General features: G+C 44.0%; 1 protein-coding gene and 1 long non-coding RNA gene across 5 annotated transcripts in view; one reads left to right on the forward strand and one right to left on the reverse strand.

Moving 5' to 3' along the window:
• Positions 1-6,587: 6,587 nt before the first annotated feature.
• LOC116552554 lies at positions 6,588-13,518 on the reverse strand. 2 transcript variants are annotated; one of them, XR_004269436.1, is made up of 4 exons: positions 13,273-13,518; positions 12,686-12,845; positions 9,971-10,064; positions 6,588-6,715 (listed from the first exon to the last, which is right to left on the reverse strand). It is a non-coding gene; the product is annotated as an uncharacterized LOC116552554 (long non-coding RNA). The 2 variants fall into 2 exon arrangements; XR_004269435.1 differs by lacking the exon at positions 6,588-6,715 and having other exon boundaries at positions 9,414-10,064; positions 13,273-13,515.
• Positions 12,528-27,182, forward strand: part of HLF (HLF transcription factor, PAR bZIP family member) — a 59,923-nt gene continuing 45,268 nt past the window's right edge. For 2 of the 3 annotated variants that reach the window (XM_032279287.1, XM_032279285.1), the window contains exons 1-2: positions 12,839-13,166; positions 15,276-15,611. In XM_032279287.1, coding sequence (XP_032135178.1) covers positions 13,052-13,166; positions 15,276-15,611 — 451 coding nt within the window. In that variant the 5' untranslated portion in view covers positions 12,839-13,051. Of the gene's footprint in view, positions 13,167-15,275; positions 15,612-27,182 lie in introns of all 3 variants that reach the window. The other variant, XM_032279286.1, reaches the window with a different exon arrangement.

The raw sequence follows: 27,182 nt of genomic DNA on the forward strand, positions 1-27,182 counted from the left end.
GGTAGAAATATCACATAATGTTATGCTACCGCACACACTTTCTACTCCATGTTAAGTGACATCATGTTAGTAGATTGAAACTGGCAATGGTTAGGAGTATTTACACCATGGACATTAGTCCACACTTAATCATGTTCAGAGGGGAGCCAGTCATTAAACATTTTTCAGACCTACCCACCCTCAAGAGTATGATGGCTTCTACTCTCATAGGAAATTTATATATAGCACATACCCTCCTCTTTACATCTGATTTCTTTGGCCCTCTCCACATTTGTGGGATTCATCAACCATGTTGTTGTATGAAGTGGATTCACTGAGGGTAAAATGAATAGCAGGGCTACAAAAATGAGAGAGATGGACCCCAGTTAAGAGGTACATTTAGTCGGATTCTGCTACCAGGAAAATTACCTGATAATGCAGTTAGCAGGGGGAGGGACAACTTTGGGCTGGAACCCAGGGCAAAGATTTCTGGTGACAAAGAGGAGTCACAGTTTCTGGGAAGGGTTCCAGGACCTGGTTTTGCTTTGCAGGAGAAAAGACTGAGGGCTGTATAGAAGGTGAACTCTGTCTCATCTTAGGAGGGGGCACTGGCTACAGGATTTGTAACCGATCATTGGAGGATTAAGTGTTCAGGAAATGAACATATGGTAAAGGACATGAGGCTCTTGTAGACAAGGCAGATTGCCGCCACAATATTAAGATGCCTATACTTTTTCAGAAAGAGCAGGTATTATTGTAGGTCCTTGGTTTCAAAGCCTTCTTTGGTTTGAAACAGGATGGAAAAGATGACTAACACACAGGAAGAGAAAGAGGAGGAATCTTATCTCTATGATAAAATCATGCTAATAAAATACTGGGAGGGGAAAACCAGGATGTGGATTATAGGGGATAAAGGAGTTGGTTTTTTTTCAAGGTTCAATATACACAATCCTGAATGAATTAAAAGAAGAGAAAACACTTCCATTCTTGTGTGTGTGTGTGTGTGTGTGTGTGTGTGTGTGTGTGTGTGTGTGTGTTTATTCATTCATATATTTCATATTTATGTTTCAAACTCAGTGCAATTGACTAAGACACAATGCCTGAGTCTAGAATTTTGCTTTTAGAGCCAAAGTCTCTAAAACTCATGGTTGGAGAGGAAGAGACCAGGCATTTCAGAGTGGAGGCAGGTGGGGCAGTTGAGAGATAGACCCCGGGGGGCGAGGGGAAGAGAAACATGGAGCAGGGGAAAGAAGCTAGCCCCTCTGGTTTTCCTGCCCTGCCCTCCCTACCAACCACCTCAGCAAGCAATGGCAGGAAGATGATCCAGGGGAAAGCATTCTCTCTTTTATTTCTTTTTTTTTTTTTTTTTTTTTGAGACAGGGTTTCACTCTGTCTCCCAGGCTGTAGTGCAGTGGTGTGATCTTGGCTCCCTGTAACCTCCACCTCCTGGGCTCAAGCGATCCTCCCTCCTCAGCCCCCCAAGTAGCTAGGACTACAGGTGCAAGCCACCACGCTTGGCTAATTTTTTTTGTAGAGGTGGGGTTTCATCATATTGCCAAGGCTGGTCTCCAACTCCTGAGCTCAAGTGATCCACCTGCCTTGGCCTCCCAAAGTGCTAAGATTACAGGCGTGAGCCACCGGGTCTGGCCTATTTCTAATTTTTTCAGCTTACTAGTATCCTACTGTAGAACTGTCTAGATTGCATGAGAACTACTGTCAGGATAAGCTCTAATACTCATTCAGAAACTAGGACAGTGTTTTTGCAGTAAGATGCTAGAATCCCATATATCAGAATAACCTTTTGTAGAGGGTTGTGCCCCTTCAAAAAGATATGTCAAAATCCTAACCTCTTGTACTTATGAATGTGACCTCATTTGGAAATAGGATCTTTGCAGGGGTAATTAAGTTAAGGGTGTCAAGATGAAACCATCTTGTATTTAGGGTGTACCATAAATCCAGTGACTGGTGTTCTTACATAAGAGAAAGTAGAGGGATATTTGAGACACAGAGAAAAGGGCCATGTGCAGAGATTGGAGTGATGCAGCCACAAGCCAAAGAATGCCTGGAGCCAACAGAAGCTGGGAGAGGCAAGGGAGGACTCTGTCCTGGTGCTGTTAGAGGGAGCGTGGCCTTGCTAACACTTCAGTTTCAGACTTCTGGCCTCCAGAACTGTGACAGAAAAGTTTCTGTTGTTTTCAGACACTGAGTTTATGGTAATTTGTTAGGGCAGCCATAGAAAACTACCGACCTTGTTAAAAGGCAGATACGTCAACCCCATTCCAGATTATTCAGCAAGAATTTTCAGCAGCAGGGCCAGGAATCTGCATTCTAACCAGCTCCTCTAAACTGTGGTATTATAAAGTTGGACAGCTACTGATAAAGAACAACTGAGTGTGGCTTTTCTCTTTCAGTGCTGAAATGACCCTGTATTGTTAAGGTTTATGTTTTTTTTTTTTTTTTTAATAAAAAAAGAAAATTCCACAGGCTGCCTGCCATCTTCTTAACAAAGAACCAGAATGATTAAGCAATGGTATGAGACACCCAGGACTCACAAGTAACAAACATGACAGCAGGTCCTACTTGGACAGGAAGGCATTCTGACTGCGGCTGTGCAGAAACTAATAAGGAAGGAGAGCCAAATGGTCAGGGTTAAGTCACAGTAGGTAAACAGAAACCCAAGCTGGGGAGGTAACGGAGACTCTGGGAAGCATTGATAACAAACACGACCAACATTCAGATTTGGATAAAAGCTGACAACAAAGGAGGAAGGACCACGTTACTGGACTCCGTAAATGATATTTTTCACTCCTTCGGGGGCAGGCAAACAAGAACAGTTGAAATGTGAGAGTTGGAACAAACAGTGCTTAGCAAACTGATCAGTTCAGATGACCCACCTTTGGATGACCCACCATGTTGGTGTTGTCCCAGTGAAATTTGTATATTTATGCCTTCAAACAGTTAAAAATGTCTTCTATGTAGTGGTTATACTGTTTGGTGGAACGACACATGTCAAGAGGAAGGAATCACAACCTTGAAGAGCAGTCGGGGAGATGGACATGAGAGCACAAGTATCAGGAGCACAAAGGAGGACTAACTTTTTCTAGGGGCATCACAAAGTCTTCACAGGGAAGGCAGCTGAGTGGAGCCCTAAAGATTGAAACAGGCATTCATCTGACCAGGACAGGAAAGCTAGCAGGAAGCATGAGAGCACGCCAACTCATGTTTATTGAGCTTGTCCTTTGTGCCAGGCACTAGTCTAAGTTCTCCCTAGGTATTAATGCATTTAATCCTCATCTGTGAGCTTAGTAAGATTACTCTGCTCGTTTTACAGCTGGGGAAGCTGAAGCATCTAGAAGCTCAGTGACTTGCCCAAAGTCACCCACCCAGCTAATTCACGGTGGAACCAGCATTGAGCTCCAGTGGTCTTGTTCCACAGCTCCTGTTTAAGAACCACTGACATAGACTTAGACTGAATTTTAGTTTCTGCTCCTTACTAAGCTGTTCGACCTCAACATGTTACTCAACCTCCCAAAGCTTCAATATCCTCATCTACAAAATGAAGAATTTACTGGGCATATATACTTCTGTCTGCCTGGGGCTCCTTCCCCTTGGAAATTGCTCCTCCTTTCCCTCTAAGCATCAGTGCCAGTTAGAATCGTCATGTTCTTAACAGCCCCATTACTAATTAATCCAAGAATGGACAGCTGAACTGAGCTGGGCCTATCTAAGCCCTTCTCTGAGAATATTTTTCCCCCTGGCTGAAGTGCACTGGTGTAATCTGGGCTCACTGCAACCTCTCCCACCCAGGTTCAAGCAATTCTTCTGCCTCAGCCTCCTGAATAGCTGGGATTACAGGTGCGCACCACTACACGTGAATATTTTTTGTATTTTCAGTAGAGACGGGAGTTCACCATGTTGGCCAGGCTGGTCTCAAATCTGGCCTGAAGTCATCTGCCTACCTTGGCCTCCCAAAGTGCTGGGATTACAGGCATGAGCCACCATGCACAGCCTCTCTGGGATTTTTAAAACTAAAACTGATAAAGAAAATTAGTCCCAGTCTGGTGGAGGAAAAGCAAATATGTAAAACTCCTGAGCTACTGGAAGTCAAATGCTCCAGTGTGTGGTAGAGGTTGTTTGCAGAGAATGAAAACAACACAAAAAGAGAAGGAAGAGACTGAAAAGGTTTTCAAAACTCCTGTATTTGCCCAAGCCAGTTTGGCATGGTTTTATGAAACAGGCAAGAATTTTCATCAGTAAGAAATAGTACCCATTTCCTAGGGTTGTTTTAAAGATGCGTTACCGTGATGCATGCAAAGAATTTAGCACAGTGCCTAGTTCAGTCAGTGCTCTGCAAATAATAGTTCTTACTATTACAATAATCCGTCTCATTCTTCCTTCAGTAAACTTTGCATTCCAGAAAACTGAACAGCTTGTAGTTCAGACTGTGCTATTCCTGCCTGTGTAGACCATGCTAGCATTCCTCTCCCACTCCCTGCCTCCCTGAAGTACTCTTATTCTATCTACAAAACCTTACTTGAAGCTCATCTATAAAGACTTCTTTGAGCCCTTCAGACAGTTAATCACTTCCCCATTCACACTCCCTCTTTCCTTATTTATCAACGATACCTATCACACTGAGACAGGTATTTGGTTAAGTTGCTATATCCCCACCTGACTGTAAGGCCTTTGTGATCATATTTCTCCTCCTTGCTTCAGTCCGCAGTGCCCAGCACAGTGCCTGGCCTAGGAGAGCCCTCCATCGTGTTGTATGCATTGAGGAGCAGAGGACTAAGTTGTCGTCTCAGGAAAGCAGACCTGCTGTAAGCTCATCAATCTTAATGTTCCCTGCCTGACACCAAAAATGCATTAACAGATGGGGAATGGTGTGCTTGGAACCTAGCAAAAGCGGAGTCCAAAGAGTCAGGAATGCTGCCTCCAGCGCTGTACAAAGACCAGCAGATGCGACCCCTTTGAGGCATAATGAGTAGGAAGAAAGTAACCCTAGAACGTGTGTATTGATGTGTAAGATCTAAAACCACTGCGGGCCAAGCAAGACCCTTCAGGATGCTTCCTCCTGCTTCTCTCACCCTGGCTCCAAGTCCCTGGGATGGAAACATTCACATCCACACGTTCAGTTGGAAAGAAGTACTCGGCAAGGCTGTGTGCACCTGGCTGGCACTGCCTGATGTCATTAAGGTCATCCAACTCACTCCCCTAGCTCTGATTCCACGCTCAGCAAGAAAGCTCCCATGGAGAGTATCCTTACAGGGCAGGGAACACATTGTCCAGCTGACACAGATTTTTAAGTATTGCTTGAAGTTCAACACACCTGGCATGCTCCTTAGAAAGAGCTCCTTTTTAAAGGAAAGGGATGCCAGGATAATCTGGTTGCACATGTTAAGTGCCAGTGTCTGAGTTAAACCAGCTGCCTTGGGCTCTATAATTGGACCAATTACCAATGTCCAACAAAGACACTCTATACAATTATGTAGGTATAAGGTTAGCCAGTCACTTATGAGATGGCTCACGTGAGACTCTGCTCAGTGCAGAAACTTCAAAGAAGATGGTGGCAACATCTATGAATGAGAACCTTTGTTTTGGGACTAAGACACAATAAAGGGAGGGGAGTTGGTCTTGATGCCCTACATGCTGGTAGGCCATTATTCCAGTTCTCCCCAGGTTTTCAGGATGCATTGGTCATGAAAATACTTGGTCCATGAGAGCATGCATACTCTCAGCAGTTTTGTGGTCTTGCTCTCCACCTGTTTAGCTTAATAAACTCTGATCACCTGATGATACCTGGTCTTATATTTTCCATGCACATAAAAAAGAACCTGAAGTGCAACTTAGAAATTATATATAATTTTTAATTTTGATTTTCAAATTATGTTTTAGAATGTGGTTGATGTCAGTCCATTTTACACAGCCTAACTGACACTGGATCCTGAGCAAATTAAAGACTAGATTCTGAGTCTTGGTGATTTTCTGCCTCTACAGCTCAACTGTCTCTACCTTCAGCTGCATTTACCAGACATGAAATAATTTTAAAGTGTTAGTTAATCCACAAACTTCTACTCCTTCACCCCTTAGGAAGATATAGGAAATAGCTATTCTTTACTGACTCTGGCTGAGTGGCTATTTGGAATCTGCTGTACATGATTTTTTTATTGAACTTCAAACTGGTGTTTCTTTTGGAGACTGGGAGCAATAGAATGTAGCTTCCCCTGGTGAGAGGGAGAAAAGGGTGAGAAGAAAAAAGGATGTGTGTTTGGATGAAAAGTAGCTTCTGATATCATGGACTACATCAACAGTTTTGCAGATTCATAAGTGGGAGCATCTCTGCAAAGGAGCAGAGAAACCAGAAAATGCAAAAAAGCCCCAAATAGCAAGCCCTCACATTTGTTTAGCTCTTCACAATGTACCCAGCACCTCCACATGCGTTATCTCATGCAGTCCTCCTAGCAGCTCTGCAAGCTGGGAAGCACAGGCATTAGTTTATATTTCACACAAAGAAACTTGAGATCAGAGAGGTTATCCCAGGTCACAGGACAGAGGCAGAATTTGAACCAGTTAGAAACAGAGTAAGTTTATTGAATGAATGTCATTCATTTACTAGAGCAAGGTTAAGAGTGCAGCATTGGAGTCAAGCAGACCTGCTTTCAAGTCATAGCTTCTCCATGTATTAGCCATAGGATCATGACAAGTTGCTAATTTCTCTGGGCCTCTCTGTCCTCATCTGAAAAATGCGAATAATAGAATAGACCCATGAGATAGCATATTTAACAGGTTTAGAGTTGCTCTAGAACACAGTTAAGTACACAATAAATATGCCTTCTTCATGCTGTTGTTGGCATTGTTTGTAGTAGTAGAAGTAGCAATAGTGGCAAGGTATCAATGTATATCTGGCCCCAAATCCTGTGTTCATTCTATGCAACACACTGCATTGATTTTTTTTCTTTTCCTTGACCGCACGTATTCTTTGCTTTCTCTTTTACACCATTTTCCTTCATCCTCCTTCCTATCACATGTATAGAAACCCTACCATCCTCTGAAAGGAAAGGATAGGGAATAAAGGATAGGGAAGGCCTCATGCTGCTTTACATGAGTCACCCTCAGAGGAGAGCTTAGCATTCCCAACAAATGTTTTATTGTTTTGGTTTGCATGATCCTACACCAAGTGAAGAGATTTGAGGGTCCCCAGCAGTTAAGCTAATTAGATATAATTTTCTTTTTGGTGCTTTAGCTGAGTTAGAGGTTTCAGGAAGGAGGGAAGGAATAAGCCTGAGTTAGGCATATCAAGCCTAACTCCCACGTGATGCCTTTCATTTCTGAATTAACTCCCTGGATAAAGTGCTCTTTCTGACAACGAGATAAACAGGTTCATCTAGAGGTTTGGCTCAGTGGAGTATAAATCCCTTTGTAACCACAGTGCTCGTCTCCATCCACCCCAGCCTCCCAGCACCGAGTAGGGTACAGTGGCAGCCATTGTGTGCCCCAAAAGGTTTCACACCCATTGGGAATCTGAAACATAAACACTGCTTACACTGCCAAGTTCTCTCTGCAGACCTGCAAGGCTGGTGCCAAAATGGCTGCCTCACATCTGCCTCCACCAGACTGCATAAAGGACTCCCCACCTACACTATCAAAACTTCTGAAATGACAGGACAGGTGGCAACTGCTGGCTGGGCAAAGGCTGATTTCCAGAACTTCAGAGTAGAGCTGTGCTGGCATCTTTTAAGAAGTTGATTCTGAGGAACGTTTCTTCTATGGTCATCCCTATATTTAGGACAGTTTTAAACCTCCAGAGCCTCTGCTATCCCTTTCTCCTCGAAGGGCCAACCGAAGGGTTTTCAGTGGCTTGTCAAATGTTCTTTATCAAGTATTTGTCTGTTCAAATTTCTCTAACAAAGAGGTTTGGTTTTGACTTACTGTTTAAGCACATGCAGGTTAAGACAGGAGCACTGAGGCATTGCTAGTTGTAACCAAAAGCATCCAATAGGCTTAATGATTTGCTCATACACAAACAAGCAAATTGGATAAAGCCTCTGCTTTTGGCTTTTACCTAACTTAATGTGGACAACTTTGTAGAAGTCTTGTCAACAAACTGAATGAGCCACTGAAAGTGAGGCATTCATTTTAGCCATAAGCTTTGATGAAAGTTTTTCTGTTGCTAGATATGAACCAGATCCCAGGAAACTTAGAAATAACAGAAATAGGGCCAGGCACAGTGGCTCACGCCTATATTTCCAGCACTTTGGGAGGCCGAGATGGACAGGTCACAAGGTCAGGAGTTTAAGACCAGTCCAACCAACGTGGTGAAACCCCATCTCTACTAAAAATACAAAAATTAGCTGGGCATGGTGGCGCATGCCTGTAATCCCAGCTATTCAGGAGGCTGAGGAAGGAGAATTGCTTGAATCCTGGAAGCAGAGGTTGCCATAGCCAATATTGCACCGCTGCACTCCAGCCTAGATTACAGAGCGAGACTCCATCTCAAAAAGAAACAAACAAACAGAGAAATAGCATTATTCTGTCCTCAGTGATAAACCCATTTTTTCTTGCGGTCAAAAGTTTGGGTCACCTGCAAATACACAGTCAAATAATTTTAAGCAAACACATCGAAACAATTCAAGGGGGAAATGAAAGTCGAAAACAATTGGATATCCCCATGAGTAAAACTAACCTCAATCCTTACTCACAGTATACACAAAAATCAATTTGAAATGGGTCATAGGCCTAACTGAAAAAGCTTAAACTATAAAAGTTGTAAAGGAAAGCACGGGAGAATATCTCCAGGACTCAGGAGTAGTCAAAGGTTTTCTGGGTCACAGCAAGCAATAATCATGAAAAACAAAGTGATAAACTGAACTTTGTCAAAATTAAAAACTGCTCATAGAAAGACGTTATCTAAAAAACTAATCAGCAAGCCACAGATCGGAAGATAATATTCACAACACACAAATATCTGACAAAGAGACTATATCCAGAGTATGTAAAAGAACTCCTAAAATTCAGTAATCAGAAGATAACCAAATTCAAAAATGGGTAAGAGACTTGAACAGGAAGATGTATAAGTTACTAAGACATATGAAGAAGTATATGACATCATTTGTCATCAGGAAAATTCAGATGAAAGGTCCATTGAGAACTGACTATCCATCCATTAGAATGGCTACAAGTTTTAAGAGAAACTGATGCCACCAAATATAGGTGAGGAGCCGGAAGAACCAGAACTCTCATATACTGCTGCTGGAAATGCAGGACAATGTACCTGCTTCAGAAGACTGTGGAAGAGCTTCTTCTAAAGTAAAACACACATCTGTTCTATGATCCAGCTGTCCTACTTCTATTTGTTTATCCAAGAGAAATGAAAGTATGTGTTCACAAAAGCACTCAGACAAGAACACTCATAAACATTTTGTTCATGCCTAAAAGCTGGAAACAACCTAAATGTCCACCAGTGCAACAGATAAACTTCTGTATATTCACATAGTGGAATACTACTCACTAATGCAAAGAAGTGAACTACATGCAACATTGGTGAATGTTAAAAATATTGTGCAGAGTGAAAGAAACTGCACACAACAGAGTACATACAGTATGATTTCACTTGTATGAATTTGTTGAATAAGCAAAATGAATCTATGGTGTAAGAAGGCAATGTGAAGACAGAGGCCTTGACACTACATGGAGAGAAAGAGAAGACCAGTCATCCCAGTGTCCCAGCTGAGCCTAACCCAGATCGCAGAATGATGAGAAATGATAAGTTGTTGTTTTAAGTCACTAAGTTTTAGAGTGATCTGTCACACAGCAGTCAAAAATCAGAATCATTGCTTTCCTCATGGAATTGTCAGAACAAAGTGATATGACACTCATGGAAGGTGCTCTGTAAGTGGACAAGTGCTAAGCGTTTGTGAGTGGCAGTTATCTCTGGGTATATGTGCAGATTGGGGTTAGTGATCATTAGGGATAAAGCCATTTAAGAATGAACCTGTGGAATTCAGAGGGTCTTATTACCCAACCAATATAACCTTTGGTTTCTTCTATCCCTCTCCTCTCTCTTGAGCAGCCATCCACAACTGCTTCTGGGGAAGAGAGAGAAAAGAGAAAGAGAAAGAGAGATATTCATGGTTTGTTAAAAAAATAAAATTACACTTACAAATGGCCAGAATAGAAAAGATGTACCAACTTCATTTATTTTGTTAAGGAATGGGGCTAGATTGAAGATTAGCCAATGCTTATAATTTTTAAGACTCTAAGAAATACCTTTGAAGTTACATAAGGATGGAGAGAAAGGAGGGGTGTCACCATGTTCTAAGGGGCTGGTCCTCAATCTGGTCCATGACACGTTGATCAGGCTCAGGGGAATTAAATTAAATGAACCAAATTCCCAATAAACTGCTTGATCAACCAGGATACCAGTTATCCACTTGCAATGAGAAATGCAATTTCCAAGCCACAATATTCAGCTCTGCCAGGTGGTAGGGAGAAGATTATTCTGGAAAACTAGATTACTTGACGTGATAAGAGTTTCATTCCAGAAGCATGGGGAAGTGAGGACATGTAGAGAACCATGAGCAGGTGGAGCACTTTGGGTGTGCTGAGCAATGTCAGTGGACTGTTATAAAAAGCTTAGGTAATGCATCTTTTGTGTACCTGGAATCTGCAATCTAACAGATTTCTAATCAGGCTGAGAGGAGGCTCTCAGTCCTCCCAGTTTATGGGTTTACAGGGATGTGAGGAACTCAAGACAGGGAAATAGCCTCTGTCTCCAAAATGATAGCAAGATGGGGTCCCTTTTTATGAAAAACAATATAATAGAATTGATGAATTTTGACCATTCATGAAAGACTATTAGCTCCATGCCCAGCTCAGACACCTTTTCTAGACTGCCTCTCCTAATATGTGTCCATGTCACCTCCATCTATCCATTTTTGTTCTTTTAACACTATCTTATATTGTTTGTTTATATGTCAAACCCTAAACAATGAGTTCTTGAAGGTTAAAATTATGTCTTATTCATCTTTTTCCCCTGGCCCCCGCATAGTCGCTAGCATACATACAGTGGCACTCAATAAATGCATGTGGGATTAATAAAAGTTTGCTGTTTCTGGAACTTGTCTGAAACCTGAAACACTGCAACACCATCTCCCTTAGATCGTCACCTTACCCTTTTGCCATAATTTTAGAGTGAGGAGGTAGAGGTCACTCGACTACTACGTGTCCTTTTATGAGGAACCTGCAGCTCAGGGCAGAAAGGCGCTGGCTGGAATCACCCTGCCAGCGTACCCTGCACCCCCCCTGCGCCCCGTCTCTCACATTCCCCTCCTGGGAAAGTAAACCCAATCAAGACTCCAACATATCCCTCCCTAGGGACTCAGCCTGGAGTCACAAAGGCCGTTAAGCCTCACTGAAATATGGTTTTCTTTAATTTGTGCCCATTCATTCTTGCAGCCCCTTCCCCAGCTCCAACTACCCTAGTGTTAGTAAGGAGAGGTCGGGAGGGAGGGGAAGAATCTGCCAGGGCCCGCGCGGAGCTCTCCAGGGGGCGCCGCGGCTGCGTATCAGCGCCCCACCACCCCACGCGGGAAGGGAGCTCCACCCCACACAGGAGGTCTCACGCAGCTCTCGGGGACCATGGGCTTCGCGAGGTCAAACTGGCAGAGGGAGACGCCGCAGCTGCTGTGACAGCAAGGAACGTCGAAACCCCCTTAGGGGATACTTTACAAAATTATTTTAATCACCGTGCAGACCTAATAACTTGACCCAAGCACAGTCACCTGTACTCACCCAGAGTAAATATTCCTAAGACCCCATTCAGTGTGTGTGTGTATCTTTCCAGTCTCCTTCCGTTTCAGGCAAATGTCTACTCCCCCCCCCCCCCCCCCCCCCCCCCCCCCTCCCCCCCCCCCCACCCCCCCCTCCGCCACAGTTAACAACTCTTGGCAGCGTGGGAAACAGTGCCCAGTAGCTCAGTCCTCTGCTCGCCGCTCCACTCTGCTTTTTGCATCCCATTCGGACGTATAGGAAGTATTTTTTGATGGTGGTGGAAACTGGGCAAGAAAGAATACGCTAGGCTTGGCTGGGGCCAGGAGAAATATTTAAAAGAGTCGTTACCTTCAATCCGATCTAAACCAGTCATCAAACTTGGCTATTCTTGGAACCACCTAGGGAGCTTTAAAAACTATGGACCCCTGGATATCACCCCAAAGGTTCTGATGTAATTGATCTGGGATGCGGCCTGGGCATCGCGATTTTTTAAAACTCCTCAGGTTATTCCCAGCTTGAAAACTATTGATATAAATTTCTCATTCCTCTTCCTACCAAGACCAAAAAAAAAAAAACAAAACTGAGCCTATTTCGATGTCCCAGGGAATCTGGCCCTTGCTCTTCTGCAACCAGCCAGTGCTGCAAGGTCCCGGAAAATCGGCGCGCGCGGCAACGCTAAACACGCAGCGGCTGGGCGGACGGGCCGGGCGGGCGGGGCCGCGCGTGGCCCCGCCCCCGCACGCCTATGGGCGCGAGGTGCGGGCCCTGACGTCACTCTTGTCAGGGACGCGGCACATGGGCCGCCGGATGCGCTGAGCCCGGCGCTGCGGGGCCGCGGAGCGCTGGGGACCAGCGGCGGCCGGCGCGGGGAGGGGGGTGGGGTGGGACGGCGCGCCGCCTCCGGTGCTGGCACTAGGGGCTGGGGTCGGCGCGGTACCTTCTGCCCTTCTGCAGTCGTCGCCGTTTTTTTTTTTTTCTTTCTTTTTTTTCCAATTTTGAACATTTTGCAAGACGAGGGGTTCGAGGCAGGTGAGAGCATCCTGCGCGTCGCCGGGGAGCCCGCGGCCACTTGGCGCGCTCTCCTGAGACCGTCTGCACTGGAAACCCGAAAGTTTTTTTTTTTTAATATATATTTTTATGCAGATGTATTTATAAAGATATAAGTAATTTTGTTTTTCTTCACTTGTCTCCACCGCCTTGAGAGCGAGTACTTTTGGCAAAGGACGGAGGAAAAGCTCAGCAACATTTTAGGGGGCGGTTTCTTTTTCTTTTTTTAAGGGGGAAAAAATTTGAGTGCATCGCGATGGAGAAAATGTCCCGACCGCTCCCCCTGAATCCCACCTTTATCCCGCCTCCCTACGGCGTGCTCAGGTCTCTGCTGGAGAACCCGCTGAAGCTCCCCCTTCACCACGAAGACGGTGAGCGCTGCCGCGGCCCCGCTCCGGGAAGGGACGACGCTCCGGGGGTCCCCCCGCCCTGTCCCGCGGCGCCCCGGACCGGCTCTGATGAAATTGAGGCGCTCACCCAGCACCCTTCGTCCTCCTCCACGAAAGGGGAGGGACCCCTCCTGAGCCGCGTTTAAAAGTGCCTCGGGCACCCGGCCTCCCTGGGTCCCGCTCCTGCGGCGCAGGTGGGAGGTGTAACTTGGCAGGTCAGGATCATTCCCTAGAACCAGGCACACCTGCACGCAGAGTCAGCCCACCTGCGGAGGGCAGAGCCTTCCGGGCTGGGAAGGAGAAACCCCGGGGCCTGGTTCTGTGCGGGGCAGGGGGCGGGGGTCGGCCTGAGGGAGAGGGTCCCACTGCGTGGCCTGGGTTTTGGGTTAGGTTACATCTTCTGTTATCGGTTAGTATTTGGAACTCATGAAGACGCGTTTTCTCCTGGTGAAGGGTACCTGAGAAAGCGGGGTGGGGGCTGGGGCCGGTGAGGGGAGTGGTCTTTCGGCGGGAAGCCGTGCACGCCTACGGCGCTGACACTTTCCTCGTGCACTTTTTCTGGTGGGAGGGGAGAGCTGAGCAGGCTCACGTGTAACCGCGCAGGAGCCTCCTCTGGCTTGAGCCCTTTCTTGGTAAGTCCCAAACCTTCCCAGGACAACCTTGGGGGTAGAGGTAGAGGAGGGTGAGTGCGACGAGGCCCCAAACCCAGCTAGTGATGCCACGGATTTGGGTTGTTGCTGTTTCATGCCTTCAGTGTCACAGTAGCAAACGCGAACCATGCGGCTCAGAGTGTAAAGTCTTGAAGGGTTATTTGGCTACAAATAGCTTGGGAGTACTTGCATCTTCTTTCCTAGGAGGGGACAACCTGTTGCACTGCAAGAGTTTGCAATCTGCAGATGATAGCCACGGCCCCCTCCTTAACTATCCTTTAAGGAATAGCATTTGGGAGGAAGGGGCTGCCTGCAGGCTTTTGCAGCTGTGGGTGTTTTAAGTCAGATTTTCAGATGAGACAGTAGAGGGTTAGAATGGATGGCAGTGGAGGCTGTGTTTCTCTGAAGATGAAACTCAGAAGCAAATTCCTTAATCCCAGATTCCACCCACGACTGAATACTAGAATTGGCAAGATCCAGAATGCTTGTTAAAGACCTAATGGGCGAGCAGTATTTCCAGGTTGAAGATAGCTGCATACTTCCAACATAGGTGTATAGAATAACGTGCCTTTTCCAATAGCTGTGCTTTTGAAAGGTTTTTAAAAAAAAAAAAAAATGCATACTCTTTGTAAATTGGGTCATACCCAAATCTTTGGAGAAGAGAAAAAAGAAAACCCTTTGTATTTTTTTTAAACTCCTTTTGTAAAAATCAGTGTGCCCCAGTAGCTTTAGAAGCAAACACATGTGAGCTCAGAAAGTTCTCATTTTTCTTCTCTGCCGACATGAGGCATTGGTCAAGTTCCTTCATGTCTCAGAGCCCCCAAGTCTTTGTTGTAAATGGAGGCAACTGCTATTTTGCAAATTTATTGTGAGATTTTTGAGATGATATACAGAAAAAACCAGGCATCCAGTAGGTGCTCTAAACATGATATTAAAAAAGGGTGGAAGGTCCCTGCTTTACCAAAACTAAGACCACTAACTCACACTGGCTTTGTAAGTCTAATATAAATGACCTCATATTCCTGCTGCGATGAATTCCTAGAAGATAATTCAAGCCTGGTTATTGGCTGTTGTTTTCTTTAAAATGACAGCAGTTGTATATAATCACAGGTGCTATTTTCCTATTTTAGATTTAAGTTATGACTCTTCTCAAATGACGTGCTGAGACTGTTCTCTGGTTTTTATCCTAGATCAGTCTGTAGCCCTGTCCGAAGGACTAGTGCTTTCTTTCCAAAGTAAATAGGAAGATGTTGAAAAACAGGCAGAGATCCACGTCCTGCCTGAACTTTTAACTTTAGATCCACAAAAGACAGCAGCCAGAGAAGGACCCTGCCGTTCGTGAGAAGTAGTTTTGTAACAGGCCAGGAAGAGTGATAAAAGAGTGGTATTGTTTTTCTTTTCTTTCTTTTTTTTTTAAGTCCAACTTTCCCTTTTTCTGCAGCATTTAGTAAAGATAAAGACAAGGAAAAGAAGCTGGATGATGAGAGTAACAGCCCGACGGTCCCCCAGTCAGCATTCCTGGGGCCTACCTTATGGGACAAAACCCTTCCCTATGACGGAGATACTTTCCAGTTGGAATACATGGACCTGGAGGAGTTTTTGTCGGAAAATGGCATTCCCCCCAGCCCATCTCAGCATGACCACAGCCCTCACCCTCCCGGGCTGCAGCCAGCTTCCTCGGCTGCCCCCTCGGTCATGGACCTCAGCAGCCGGGCCTCTGCACCCCTTCACCCTGGCATCCCATCTCCGAACTGTATGCAGAGCCCCATCAGACCAGGTAAGCTCTCTGAAGAGTCTCCCTTTGGAAAGGGAGGAGGAGGGTGAATGGGACAGGCAAGGTAGACTTAGCATAAACATCTTAACACCCAGGCTTTAGCAAAGATCCTAAGAGAGGAACCTTCTGCTCCACTCCTGGCAAAGGCCCTCCCACTTGAATGAGCATCCATATCCCTCATCGGGAGAGTCTGGTAAATACACGCTCTTTGTATCTACCTCTAGAAATTCTGATTTTGCAAGTCTGGAGTGAAGGCCCAGGAATATGCATTTTAATCAGCTCCCCATAGGATTCTGATGCAGCTGATCCAAAGACTGCAGTTTAAGAAATAACAACTTACAGTTAATTATTTGGATAATTTAAGCCTCCATCTCATCTCCTGTCTCTTCCTCATTTTTTAAACACATAGATAATAGACTCTTAATAGGGTTTGGTTTACCTACATTCATTCTTCTCTGTCTTGAAGGAAAAAAAAATGCGAGTAGGGGCGTGAGGCAGGTATTTTTTTTCTATCCTTTCATCTTGTTTTATCATTAGCTGAGAAATAGAATCTAGAAGCATGCTCTCATTTGTGCTTCTTAGCCTTCTTAAGGACCAGACTATCTCTCTCGGTGCTATTCCCATAACCCCAACTGTTCTTAATATATTTTTTTTCATTTTCATCTGTCCATCATACTCAATCCACCTGTATCAAAGCCCACAAGGCTGCAAGGTCAGCTGTAAATGATCTTGAAATAGTACACAAAAATGTCACCTGAAATGACCAGTACTTCAAAACCCACTGCTAATGCTCAGATATAAACACAGATTGAAGCAGCTTTGAATTCATGCCTTTAGCACCCTGTAGTACAAAATGAACAGGAAGAAAGACAATTTCATGTGCACAGGTAACCAGGAACAAAGATTCAGCCAGATAAATCGTCCGGAAGGTCACAAAGCTGAGGGCCTTAGCTGTGGGGGAAGACAGAAAGCAGGACAATGCGAAACTTGTGCTAGAGATTGTTACTGAACTCCATGTCCTTGACTCTTATAGAAATTTCTGTGGCACACAGAGCGAGATTTAAATGGAAGGAAATGATGCAAGGGAGGAAGAGAATACCCCTGCCTTGATATATTCGTATTTAGAGTTAAAGTTCTTTCTTTCAAATCTCTGCGTGCTGGCCCCTTCTCCAAAATTCACTTTGAATTATGCTTCAAGGCCACTGGCTGGAATAGAATTAAATCTTAGCCTCCAGCCACCCCTGGATGCTGTGGGGGCTTGGGAAAACATTCCTTCATGTGATCCTGAGCCCCTGCTACTTAGAATGTGCAGTGGCGCTATCTTCAATTTCTTTGTAGGAACAACCAGCAAAATGAATAACCCTTCATAGTGAGAAAATAGGCAGGAGAGAAGGGAACAGAGCCCCAGTGGGAGACACAGTTGTGCCTCAGTCATGCTCTGTAGACTGAGAATCATCACTTTGTAGCTGTGTGACCTTAGACAGCGACGTCATTTTTGGAGCATCAGTTTCCCTTTTCATAGAAGGATACAATTTCTATTTGATTGATTTATTGTGTAAATTAGAGATAATATGTATAAAAGGTCAAATGACTAGCAATGGGTGTTCTGTTTGTGGAAGCAGTTGTGATCATTGTCATATGTGTCAACTTTTATTATTTCAATCCCCGTCTTCTGAAAGTAACTAGGTACTGTACATAACCCTTCCTCCGGAGAAAAATGTCAGGAGATTTTTGCCCAGTTTGGATTTGGATATTTTGACCCTAGCACTTGTAATCAGTTAACAAGTATTTCTCAGTCCCCTCCCAAATTTAGGATGTGTACCATGTTAGGGATACTGTATTTTTTCCCAGAAGACGTGCACATGTTGGGTGTCCACAGCTTAGTTCCTACTGAGAGTCAAAAACTGGGGCTTTGGAATTTGAAGCGGCTTGAAAACTCATTTGTTAGAGCTTCTTAGAGTCAGTATTGATCAATGACTCTCAGAAGCTTGGGATGCCCAATCAGAGTTGCAGTCTATAGCAAAGAACTCCTGAGTTTCAAGGGCTCTCATTTTGTAAGGTTGGATATCATTTTGTAATGGTGGAAAGATGCTGGGATCAAAGGAAACACTGAGGATCTAGAAATAAGCTCTCCATTTAAATGTCTTTTTAATTAATGAAAACACACTTCAAAATAATTTCCTTCTTGGAATTGAAACTTCGATGATAGTCCTCACAGAAAAGGAAGAAAGTTTAATCTCGTCTTCAAATACCAAGCTCAGGTAAAATAATACTCAGCTGTTCATAGATTGTTGATGATTACAAAGTTTACAATGCAAAATAAAATTCTAAGAGATGCTGACTTGATGGATGGACATTGTAAGCAAACCTGAAAAACGAGAAAGTTCTTGAGTATTCTGTGTGGCTCACAGGAGTGACCAGAATAGAAGTACCAAGTTAAACTTGAGGAACATAAGTCTTCAGAAGGGAAGAGCACAGATGTAGCCTTGAGCGTTCTGGGAATTGTATAATTTCAGTCTTGATCAGTGTTTCTCAACCTTGGCACTGTTAATGTTTCGGGTAAGTCTTGCGGGACACTGTTCCATGCTTTATGGGATGCTTAGCAGCATCCCCACCCCTACCTCCTAGATGCAAAGTAGGAGCCCCACTGCCCCAGGTGTGTCAAGTAAAAAAGTCTTGCATCACTGCCAAATGTCCGCTGGGCACAATAAAATCACTCCCAGTGGAGAACCACCCATCTAGAACTTCTACTTGGACAGCAAAATCTGGACTTACCCTGTCACACGAGTGGATAAACCCCCTGCAATGCTTTATGGCAAAACTTTTAAGAAGGTCAGGAGACACTGAGTTGCCAAGAAGAAACAGAATGTTAATAAGAGCATAATTATACGCTTTAGTTGATAAAATTAAGCCATCAGGCTAATCAGGAGATAATTGAAGAGTACTGTAATTTGCCAAACAGTTGTTTTTGGCTATTCACTCAGCATGCGTCTTTTGAGCCATGCTCTGTTGTGGTGTTAGTGCTACCTGTGGTTGAAAAGCAGTGAAACCATGAGCTGACAAAGTGTGCATTTTTAGATCTCCTCCAAGGATGTCTTGGAATGACAAGGTGAGCATTCTTGTGATTTTTTTTTTTTTTTTTTTTTGAGACAAGACTCTCGCTCTGTTGCCCAGGCTGGAGTGCAGTGGTGCAATCTTGGCTCACTGCAACTTCTGCCACCCAGATCCAAGCTATTCTCTTGCCTCAGCCTCCCTAGTAGCTGGGATTACGGGCATGCACCACCACGCCAAGCTGATTTTTGTATTTCGAGTACAAGTGGGGTTTCACCATGTTGGCCAGGCTGGTCTCGAACACCTGACCTCAAGTGATCTGCCCACCTCGGCCTCCCAAAGCGCTGGGATTACAGGCGTGACCACTGTGCCCGGCATATTCTTGTGAATTCTCATGCTGTTTACCATAACTGCCCCACCCCCTTTCTTATCTTGGGCACCCCATCCCTGTTCCTCTATCTGACCAGAGAATGAATCAAATATCTGAAGAAATACAGTTTTCCTTCAAGAAACGATCCGGGGATTCATTAAAACCTGTTGTGGCTATTGTATGATCAGCGAGCTTTCTGGGCTGACATCTTAATGAAGGGAAGAGTGGTGGTTCTGGGATGCCAGAGCTAACTGCAGGGGCTCCTCAGTCATCCAAGGTGCAGTCTCCTGAATGTTCCTAGGCCAACAGAGATGGCAGGAGTCATTCTGATGACTTCAATGTTTGCATTTTCGATACTATCAGAGGTGGCATGTGGTGGTGCTCTCCTGGAGGTATGAATATGTGCTGGGTACTGGAAAAAGAAGAATCTGTTTGCCCTGAGAATTGAGCGATTGCTTTAAGGACAGCCATCCCTTTAGGGAAAGTCATCTATAGCAGACAAAGGCAGAGTTATTTTTATATCACATGCTTGTAAAGTCAGATTTGAAATTGTTTCCTCTGGTGGTTTTTCTTTGAATAGCTGGGGGGTGTCGTACCACTGTTAGGCCCATATTCTGCTGAGAATTAAGAAGGCTATCTTTCTAGTTCTGAGCACTGAGACCGGGTTATGATAAAGGCTGGTTACAGAGTAAAGCAAAAACCCTTCCATGTGATCGTGTGTGGGAAGAGTATGGCATAAGTAGGTGGCACAAAAGGGGCGGGGGTGGTGGAGAACCCACTGTACCTTTGCAGTATGGAGTTTGTGTTCTGTTTCTGCTGACCTTCGTTGTGAGAAGTTTTGGGTGTGGAAGGAAAATGCTGGCCTTGAAATCTGAGTAATGATGGAAGAAAGTTCTGTGCAGGTGATTTTGGCTTTATGGAAGGTCAGAGGATTCTCTTGCTTTTCCCAATATAATGAGATGAAGCTCCCCCTGAGGGCATGCAGTTCATACATCTTTCCACCCAGCAGACTGATACATCTGCAGGTTGGGAGTGCCATGACTGATTGTAGCTGTGCATGGTGTCTCAAGTATCTTGGAAGTGCTGTTTATTCTTCAGGGTCTAGGAGATCCTGAAGGGGAGGGAGTCTGCATGGTTCTGGAGGCAGGTAGACATTTTTCTGTGTCTCGTAAGAGTTTGTCTTCTCCACGAAGCCCTGTAGAGGACAGGCTTGCCTACATTCACAGGTTAGTAGTCCTTACCTAGCCTGTGGTAAGAGGTATTTTTGGGTACGTCTGGAAAGCAAGGCAACTTGGTGGCTACATGTGTAGGCTCTGGGCTCAGGGGCTTGCGTTTACTTTGTGTGTCAATTTTTTAACCTGTTTAAGCCTCAGTTTACTCATCAATAGAATGGAAATTATAAATGGGTTCCTCCCCCTTGGGGTTTCGGTAGGGTTAAATAAGATCACACAGGACCAGTATGGCCGGTGTGTAGCGCATGAGTACTCAGTGCATTCAGCCGTTATGGTATGAGTGGCATGGGGGTACAGAAAGGAATGACTGGATTCCCAACCCCTGTTTTCCATTTAGGGATTTTTTCATCCAGTCCTCTTCCCTCTGCAAAAATAGGACATGCTTTCTTGCTTTTTTTTTCTTTCCCATCATGTCCAACACTTATTCTGTGCAGCCAGCCTGACCTTTCTCTTCCTTCTGGGTTGGGACCAATCACTTCCCTGATATTAACCCAGCAGCAGGTCCTCTGGGTTAGCAACTCCTGTTCTGCCAATGTGGAAACAGCCACTGTCTATGTGCCCAGCCCCCCAGCTCTCATGTGAGCCCTGGCAACCCTGGCTGCCTGCCTGCATGACCGTATGCTCCAGGCACGTGGCTGTGCCCTGTGGAGCTTGCCCAACGCTGTGTGGTGTGCTGGCTTGCTATTTTTTTTTTCCTCCTCCCTCGCTTCCCTTCCCAGGAGAATGGCAGCAAGTGCCAGCAAGCAATTGTAATCCTGACCCTGGCATGAGAGAGCTGAGCTCTGGAGGGCAGTTCAGATGCCAGGGAAACCTGTTCCGTCCAGCATTCTAGCCAGACCCCAAAGCCGGCCCTCTCTCCTGCCCGTCTGCCCAGAGGCCTTGTCTTCTCTGCACTGCTGTGGTGGGCAGGATTCCTGGAGGCCAGCTCCTGCCAAGGGTCTTGGCAGAGTCTTTCCAGTTCAGCACTATGCCTACCAGACTAGAAAAATAGCAATATAAAGGCAGAATTAGGTGGAGGAGAAGGAAAGGGGGTGGGGGAGGTGGGAAGAAAAAGCCTCGATAACATCCTAATGTAGAAAGCTAGAGGAGGAGAAGACAGCAGTGATTTATTAGGTTTCTCAGAAACCTCTCTTCCAACTAGCACTAATCACTTTTACCCAAGAATCATTTTTTATGTCTCAGCAGTGAAAATGGAGGGAAGAGAGAAGGTAGTAGAGAAAGTAATCAGATGAAAAAAATTAGAAAAATTATATTGGAGAAGCACAGGGGGTACAGAGCCTGCGTTTGATTCTGTAATGGGAGTGGGTGAGAATACTGGTCACAGCTACTATTGATTGTAGTATTTGGTCCTCCCCCAGCGAATGTCTTGTCTTGAAGCTACTAAACCACTGTTTTTCTGTAAATTTAAATGTCCCTCAGACTTAGGTGCCTACCTGTCTCACCATGCACAATGTCTGTCAGAATGTCCTGTGTTTGAGACACCAATCTGTACAGGCAGTATAGCAGTCATGTTTTTACAGCACAGAATCCAATATACAAACCAACCTGAGCATGAATCCTGACTTTGTCACTCATTAGCTGCTCATGATCTCAGGCGTCATTTAAATGCTCTGAGCTTTCAGTTTCTCATCCAGAACTTTGGAATAATCACTGGACCTGCCTCATAGAACTGTTGAAGGTCATAGGAACCAATGCATGCAGAGTAATTGTCACAGCGCCTCACACACAGCAAGTGCTCACTCAATAGCAGCTGCTGCGAGTGGCACCTTCTCCACCATCTAATCCCATTTCCCATGAGAGGACAAAGCGCGGGGCTCAAAGAGAGTCTTGATACTTTTCCCTTCCTAGCTGATCAAGAACTCTGGTCCAGAAATTTGGATTTCTCCCCTGCTCCTCTGCCAAATCTTGCTTGCCCTTCTCTTAGCCTTTGAGTTTTAGGTGACCTTGAGAAGCTAGCTACACCCTTTACTCACTCTTCCTGGCTCCTGGGATTAAATAAACAAAATGCATTTTGAAGAAGGTTTTTGTTTGTCTTTGAGACAGGGTCATACTCTGTTGCCCAGGCTAGAGAGCAGTGGCACGATCATGGCACACTGCAGCCTCAACCTCCCAGGCTCAAGAGATCCTTCCACCACAGCCTCCAAAGTAGCTGGGACTACAGGCATGCACTACCTATCTAATTAGACACCTATCTAATTTTCGTATTTTTTTTTTTATAGAGACAGTGTTTTGTCATATTGCCCAGGCTAGTCTTGAACTCCTGAGCTCGAGCATTCCACCCACCTTGGCCTCCCAAAGTGCTGGGATTACAGATGTAAACCACTGTGCCCTGCCCAAAGAAGTTCTTGATTAGATTTATTCCATGTCAGATTTGCTAATAGATCAATCAATTACTGCTACCGCTGAATTTTTAACAATAGACACTAATAATTATATTTAAAGGCAGTATAGTGACCTTGGGAGTAAGGAAACCATAAAGATATGTTATGGCAATGGAAGGGGAGAAGGGTTCAGTTTATCCTCCTGCTCGCAAGCAAGACTTTACACATGCATTCCAGAATAATAATTCCTCCCCTCCCCAAGGGGTTCTTTAATGAGTAAATCCTTAATCTTTCTGAACCTTGATTGTCTCTTCTGCAAAGCGACATCCTTGTTGGGTTTATGTGAGCTTTCTAAAGCTACCGTGCAAGAAAGATCCAGCTTGGTGCCCTGAACATAGTAGCCCAGCCTTTACCATGAGTCAGTCCAGTTATTCTTCTCTAAGAAATGACACAGTGATTAGAAAACAACAGAGGGCTTTGGGAGGCTGAGGTGGGAGGATTGCTTGAAACCAGGAGTTTGAGAGCAGCCTGGGCAACATAGCAAGACCCATCTCTACAAAATATTTTTTAAAAAATATTAGCTAGATATGGTGGCACATGCCTGTAGTCTTGGCTACTTAGGAGGCTGAGGCAGGAGGATCACCTGAGCCCAGGAGTTCGAAGCTACAGCGAGCCCTTGATTGCATCACTGCACTCCAGCCTGGGTGACAGAGTGAGACCCTGTATCTAAAATAAAAAATAAAAGAGAAAGCAACAGAAGAGGTTTCAGGAGGCGAAGAGCAATGTGCACGGTCCCAGAAATAGCATCGTTTTTGCTTTGTGCTTTGGTGTTTTGATTTGTGTACCCTGAGGAAGAGAGACAAGAGTACAATTTGGCTGCTGGTCTCCAGAGACAGTGATTTAGGTGGGAAGATAAGACTTTTAGGCAAAGTGATGAGTGACGGGACAAACTAGCATGCTCCCAGTGTCATATGATGGGTATATAGAGGCCTCTAATATCTGTTGAAAAGAGGAGGTTGAAAGATTAATCAAGAAAATGAATAAAAAATTTAAAAATAAGGGAGCATATAGCGAATAAAAGCTGCCAGACCTCACAGGAAGCAGTCTTTGCTCAAGGCAAAGGTGCCTGGGGCGAGGCTTCTTGGAAGGGTTGTAACTTGTGTTGGGCCCGGAAGGAGGGGTGAGAGAGCCAGATTGGAGAGTTTAATGCCCCACAAAGTTATAGAGGCAGGAATACCCACAGGGTGTTTTAGGCAACAGGGTATAGATCCAATTTGGCTGGTGCAGAAAATTCATCTGAAGGAGTCAGGGAGATGAGTCAGAGAGGTTGGTGCCAGTCAGGCTGACAGCTTCATGAGTACCAGGCTGCAGAGCTTGAACTTTATCCAGGAGGCAATAGGGAGCCATTGAAGGTTTTTGAGCAAGACAGTGGCATGTGAACATTTCTACTTGAGTTCAAGGTTGGATTTGAAACGTTTTTAGAAACTTGACAATAATTTCCTCTGGCAAACCAGGATTTCCTTATTTTTATTATTTTGAAAATACTCTCCCTTGAACATCAAACAGCTTTTCAAAACACGATGTTCTAATGATCTAGAGAAAGTAATTCAAAAACACAGGGTTTAGGTTTCATTTACAAAACCCATAATTTTGGTGATTGGGGGAAACACTCTTTGGCAAGGAAATGGTTTGAGGGATTTGACGGGTTCAGAATTTAAAAGTCCAAAAGCAGGCCTGGTCTCATAGGAGTAGAAAAATAGATTTTAATAAACCCAACTCATTAACATTTATCACTTTTAAATGCCTCTATTTTATACAGCTTACTAGGTTTGCAAATAAATATATTGAACCAGATGTTATGAGTATGTTTGTGTGTGTGGGTGGATGGGGGGGCATGCATGCATTTGGGTTTGTGGGTGGGGGTGGGGAGATTAATGTCTCAGTGATACAAATAGTACCTGATTATAAGGATTACCTGCAGCAGTAATATCAAGCTAAAAATACTTAGCCAAGTTTCTGGTTAACTTATTAATTTTACTCCTGGCAGACAAAGGAGTCATTATTACAGTTTTGCATTCTTGAGTCCTGATCTTGTATTTGTGGCTCCCTTCTAACCTGAAACCAGAATTCTACATCATGCTTAGATATGGGATGTGTGTGTGTGTGTGTTTCATATTGGGAGTACTGGCAGAGGAAAGGGACATTGTGGGAGGGGATAGGATTGGGGGGATAGGACTGCTGAATGTCACGTACATGAAATGACTTGCTCAGGTACCTCCCGAAGTGTGCTCTGATATCAAGCCAAGATTTCACAAGGCTGAAAGAGTTGCCATAACCCAATCTAGTTCACTTAAATAAAAAATGGCAGTCAATGTAGGCAGTTTCACCTCCAGCTACGTATACTAGACAATTACAGGAGTGTTGACAGAACCGAGAGTCTGCTGGGGGAGAAACTATACAGTATTCGTTTCTGTTAAATTGGCTTGTGGTGGGTACAGACTCCATGACCGAATGTGAAAATCCCTAAAATGCTGGTTTTCCTTCTTTTCTAACTTTAACAAATGGATGTTACTCTCTTAACTCACTACCCATCCAATCTCATTTTCTTTCCTGAAAAACTACACAGCTCCCCTGTCACACAGGGTTTGTAAAAGTTTTGTTTTTAGAAGTTTAATCTGGGATTTGTGTCCTTAATGATCTTTGGAAGAATGCTTTGGAATTGGAGGTCTTATAATGAGACATGTCTTGTGGCTATTAAACCCTGTTGCCTCTCAAATTTTGCCTGGGAGACCCTAGATTCCTAAAAACAATGAGTACATGCTACAGAAAGATGCTCCAGGGAGCTGCAGCACTAAATCATCTGTGACAAAATGTTCTCTTAGAAAGTGGAATTGCATAAATGGATCAGCAGAAATAAATGCTTTGGCAGAAATTCCTTGAGTGGGGAAGAGCAATGCCTTCTTTTCTAATTAGCTCTGGGTAACAGTCTGTTGTGATGTCTTTGCTGTGGAACCCAGGCATGGACAGTAGAGCACGAAAGCCTCATCACTACTCTCTAAGTGCTTCTGCACTTAATGGAAGGAGTTAAGCCTGTCCGTTCATCCACAATAAATGCCTCTTGACTTGACTTGAATGGGAAAAGCAAAGGTTTGTTTGAGGGAAGGATGCCACCAGGCCCTGACCAATGGGAGTCAATGCTGTAAACCAGATGAACAAGATCATCTAGATGTGCAGTAATCAGATTACCCAAAACAGAAATCTCAATACCCCAAGATATGAAGGGTTCTTTTAAGGTTAGTGGCAAACAGTTAAACTCAGCCCGCCCCAAGGATTGAACAGAAGACTTAATTCGCCTTAGGATGGATTCATTATAATGTGGGCTGAGTTTGTATCGCTGAAGGGGAGACCATACAGGCTTTTACTGGAGATCTATGAAAACAAGACAGAGGTCTCAGATCCAATCAAAATAGTATTGCCTTTAAAAGGCCAAAGGCCATTGAAAGATTTGTAGATGAAAGAGTAGGTAATATAAAATGTAAAGATAATGAGTTTCTGAAGACAAGAAGAGAGAAATTTGCAGAACTGACCTCGTAAGAATTTCATAGAATTCATATTATTATGATTGATTTCTTGGTATTAGTATACCTTCCTGGGGGAGTATTTTTTTTCCTCATATAATCTAAAGCATGTTTATTTCAAATGGGCAGTGACAACTAAATGGTTTAAAAAATAATAGTTACATTCATGTCAAAAAATTATTTTTAACATTATAACTGAAATTTAACCAAACCTAGTGGGCCAGACAATGATATTTAGTTATTGGATTCCTAGAAGACTAATGACAGGAAGATTCAGTGTTACACAAACTAGGTATAAAGAAACAATTTAGATCTACTTATATTTTATTTTTCCTTTGACCCTCTCACTTGCCTGGCAGTAGTAACATTGCATTAAGATTTTATGATCATTTTATGTTGAATTTGTTAAACTAAAATTTATATCTTTGTCTTCTTTATAAAGAAAGATATTTCTAGCTGAGCACAGTGGCTCACTCCTGTAATCCCAGTGCTTTGGGTGGCCAAGGTGGGAAGATCACTTGAGGCCAAGAGTTCAAGACCAGCCTGGGTAACAGAGTGAAACCCCCATCTGTACATTATACATTCTTTAAACATTTAAAAAGAAAAATATTAGCAAAATATTAACAAACAGATTAATTATGCAAACATAATTTTGGGACACAGAGTTAACTTGATTGCAAAACAGTTTTTAAAGACCTTAACTGTGTATATATAAATTAATATTCTGAACCACAAGTGTATATTAGTGAATAGCAAAAGAATTTTTGTCATTCAGACATTTCAGTAATTCAGATTAGCATTCCCACCAAATTGTTGCCAGTTATCTCCATCTGTCCCCTTCTGCATTCCCCCCCAACCACTCAATTTTCATATCTTTAAAGTTAAATTTTCACATAAGTACATGGAACCAAAATATCATTTTCATTCATTTACCTGCCATCAGAGAGGATGCCATCGGCCAACCCCAAAGATGGTGGGATCTACCAGGCATATAACTCTTCTGCGTTTGTTCCCTCCATTGT

Source organism: Sapajus apella, unplaced genomic scaffold, assembly GCF_009761245.1.
Source record: "Sapajus apella isolate SASKATOON/1434 unplaced genomic scaffold, GSC_monkey_1.0 scaffold12, whole genome shotgun sequence".
Taxonomy (NCBI): domain Eukaryota; kingdom Metazoa; phylum Chordata; class Mammalia; order Primates; family Cebidae; genus Sapajus; species Sapajus apella.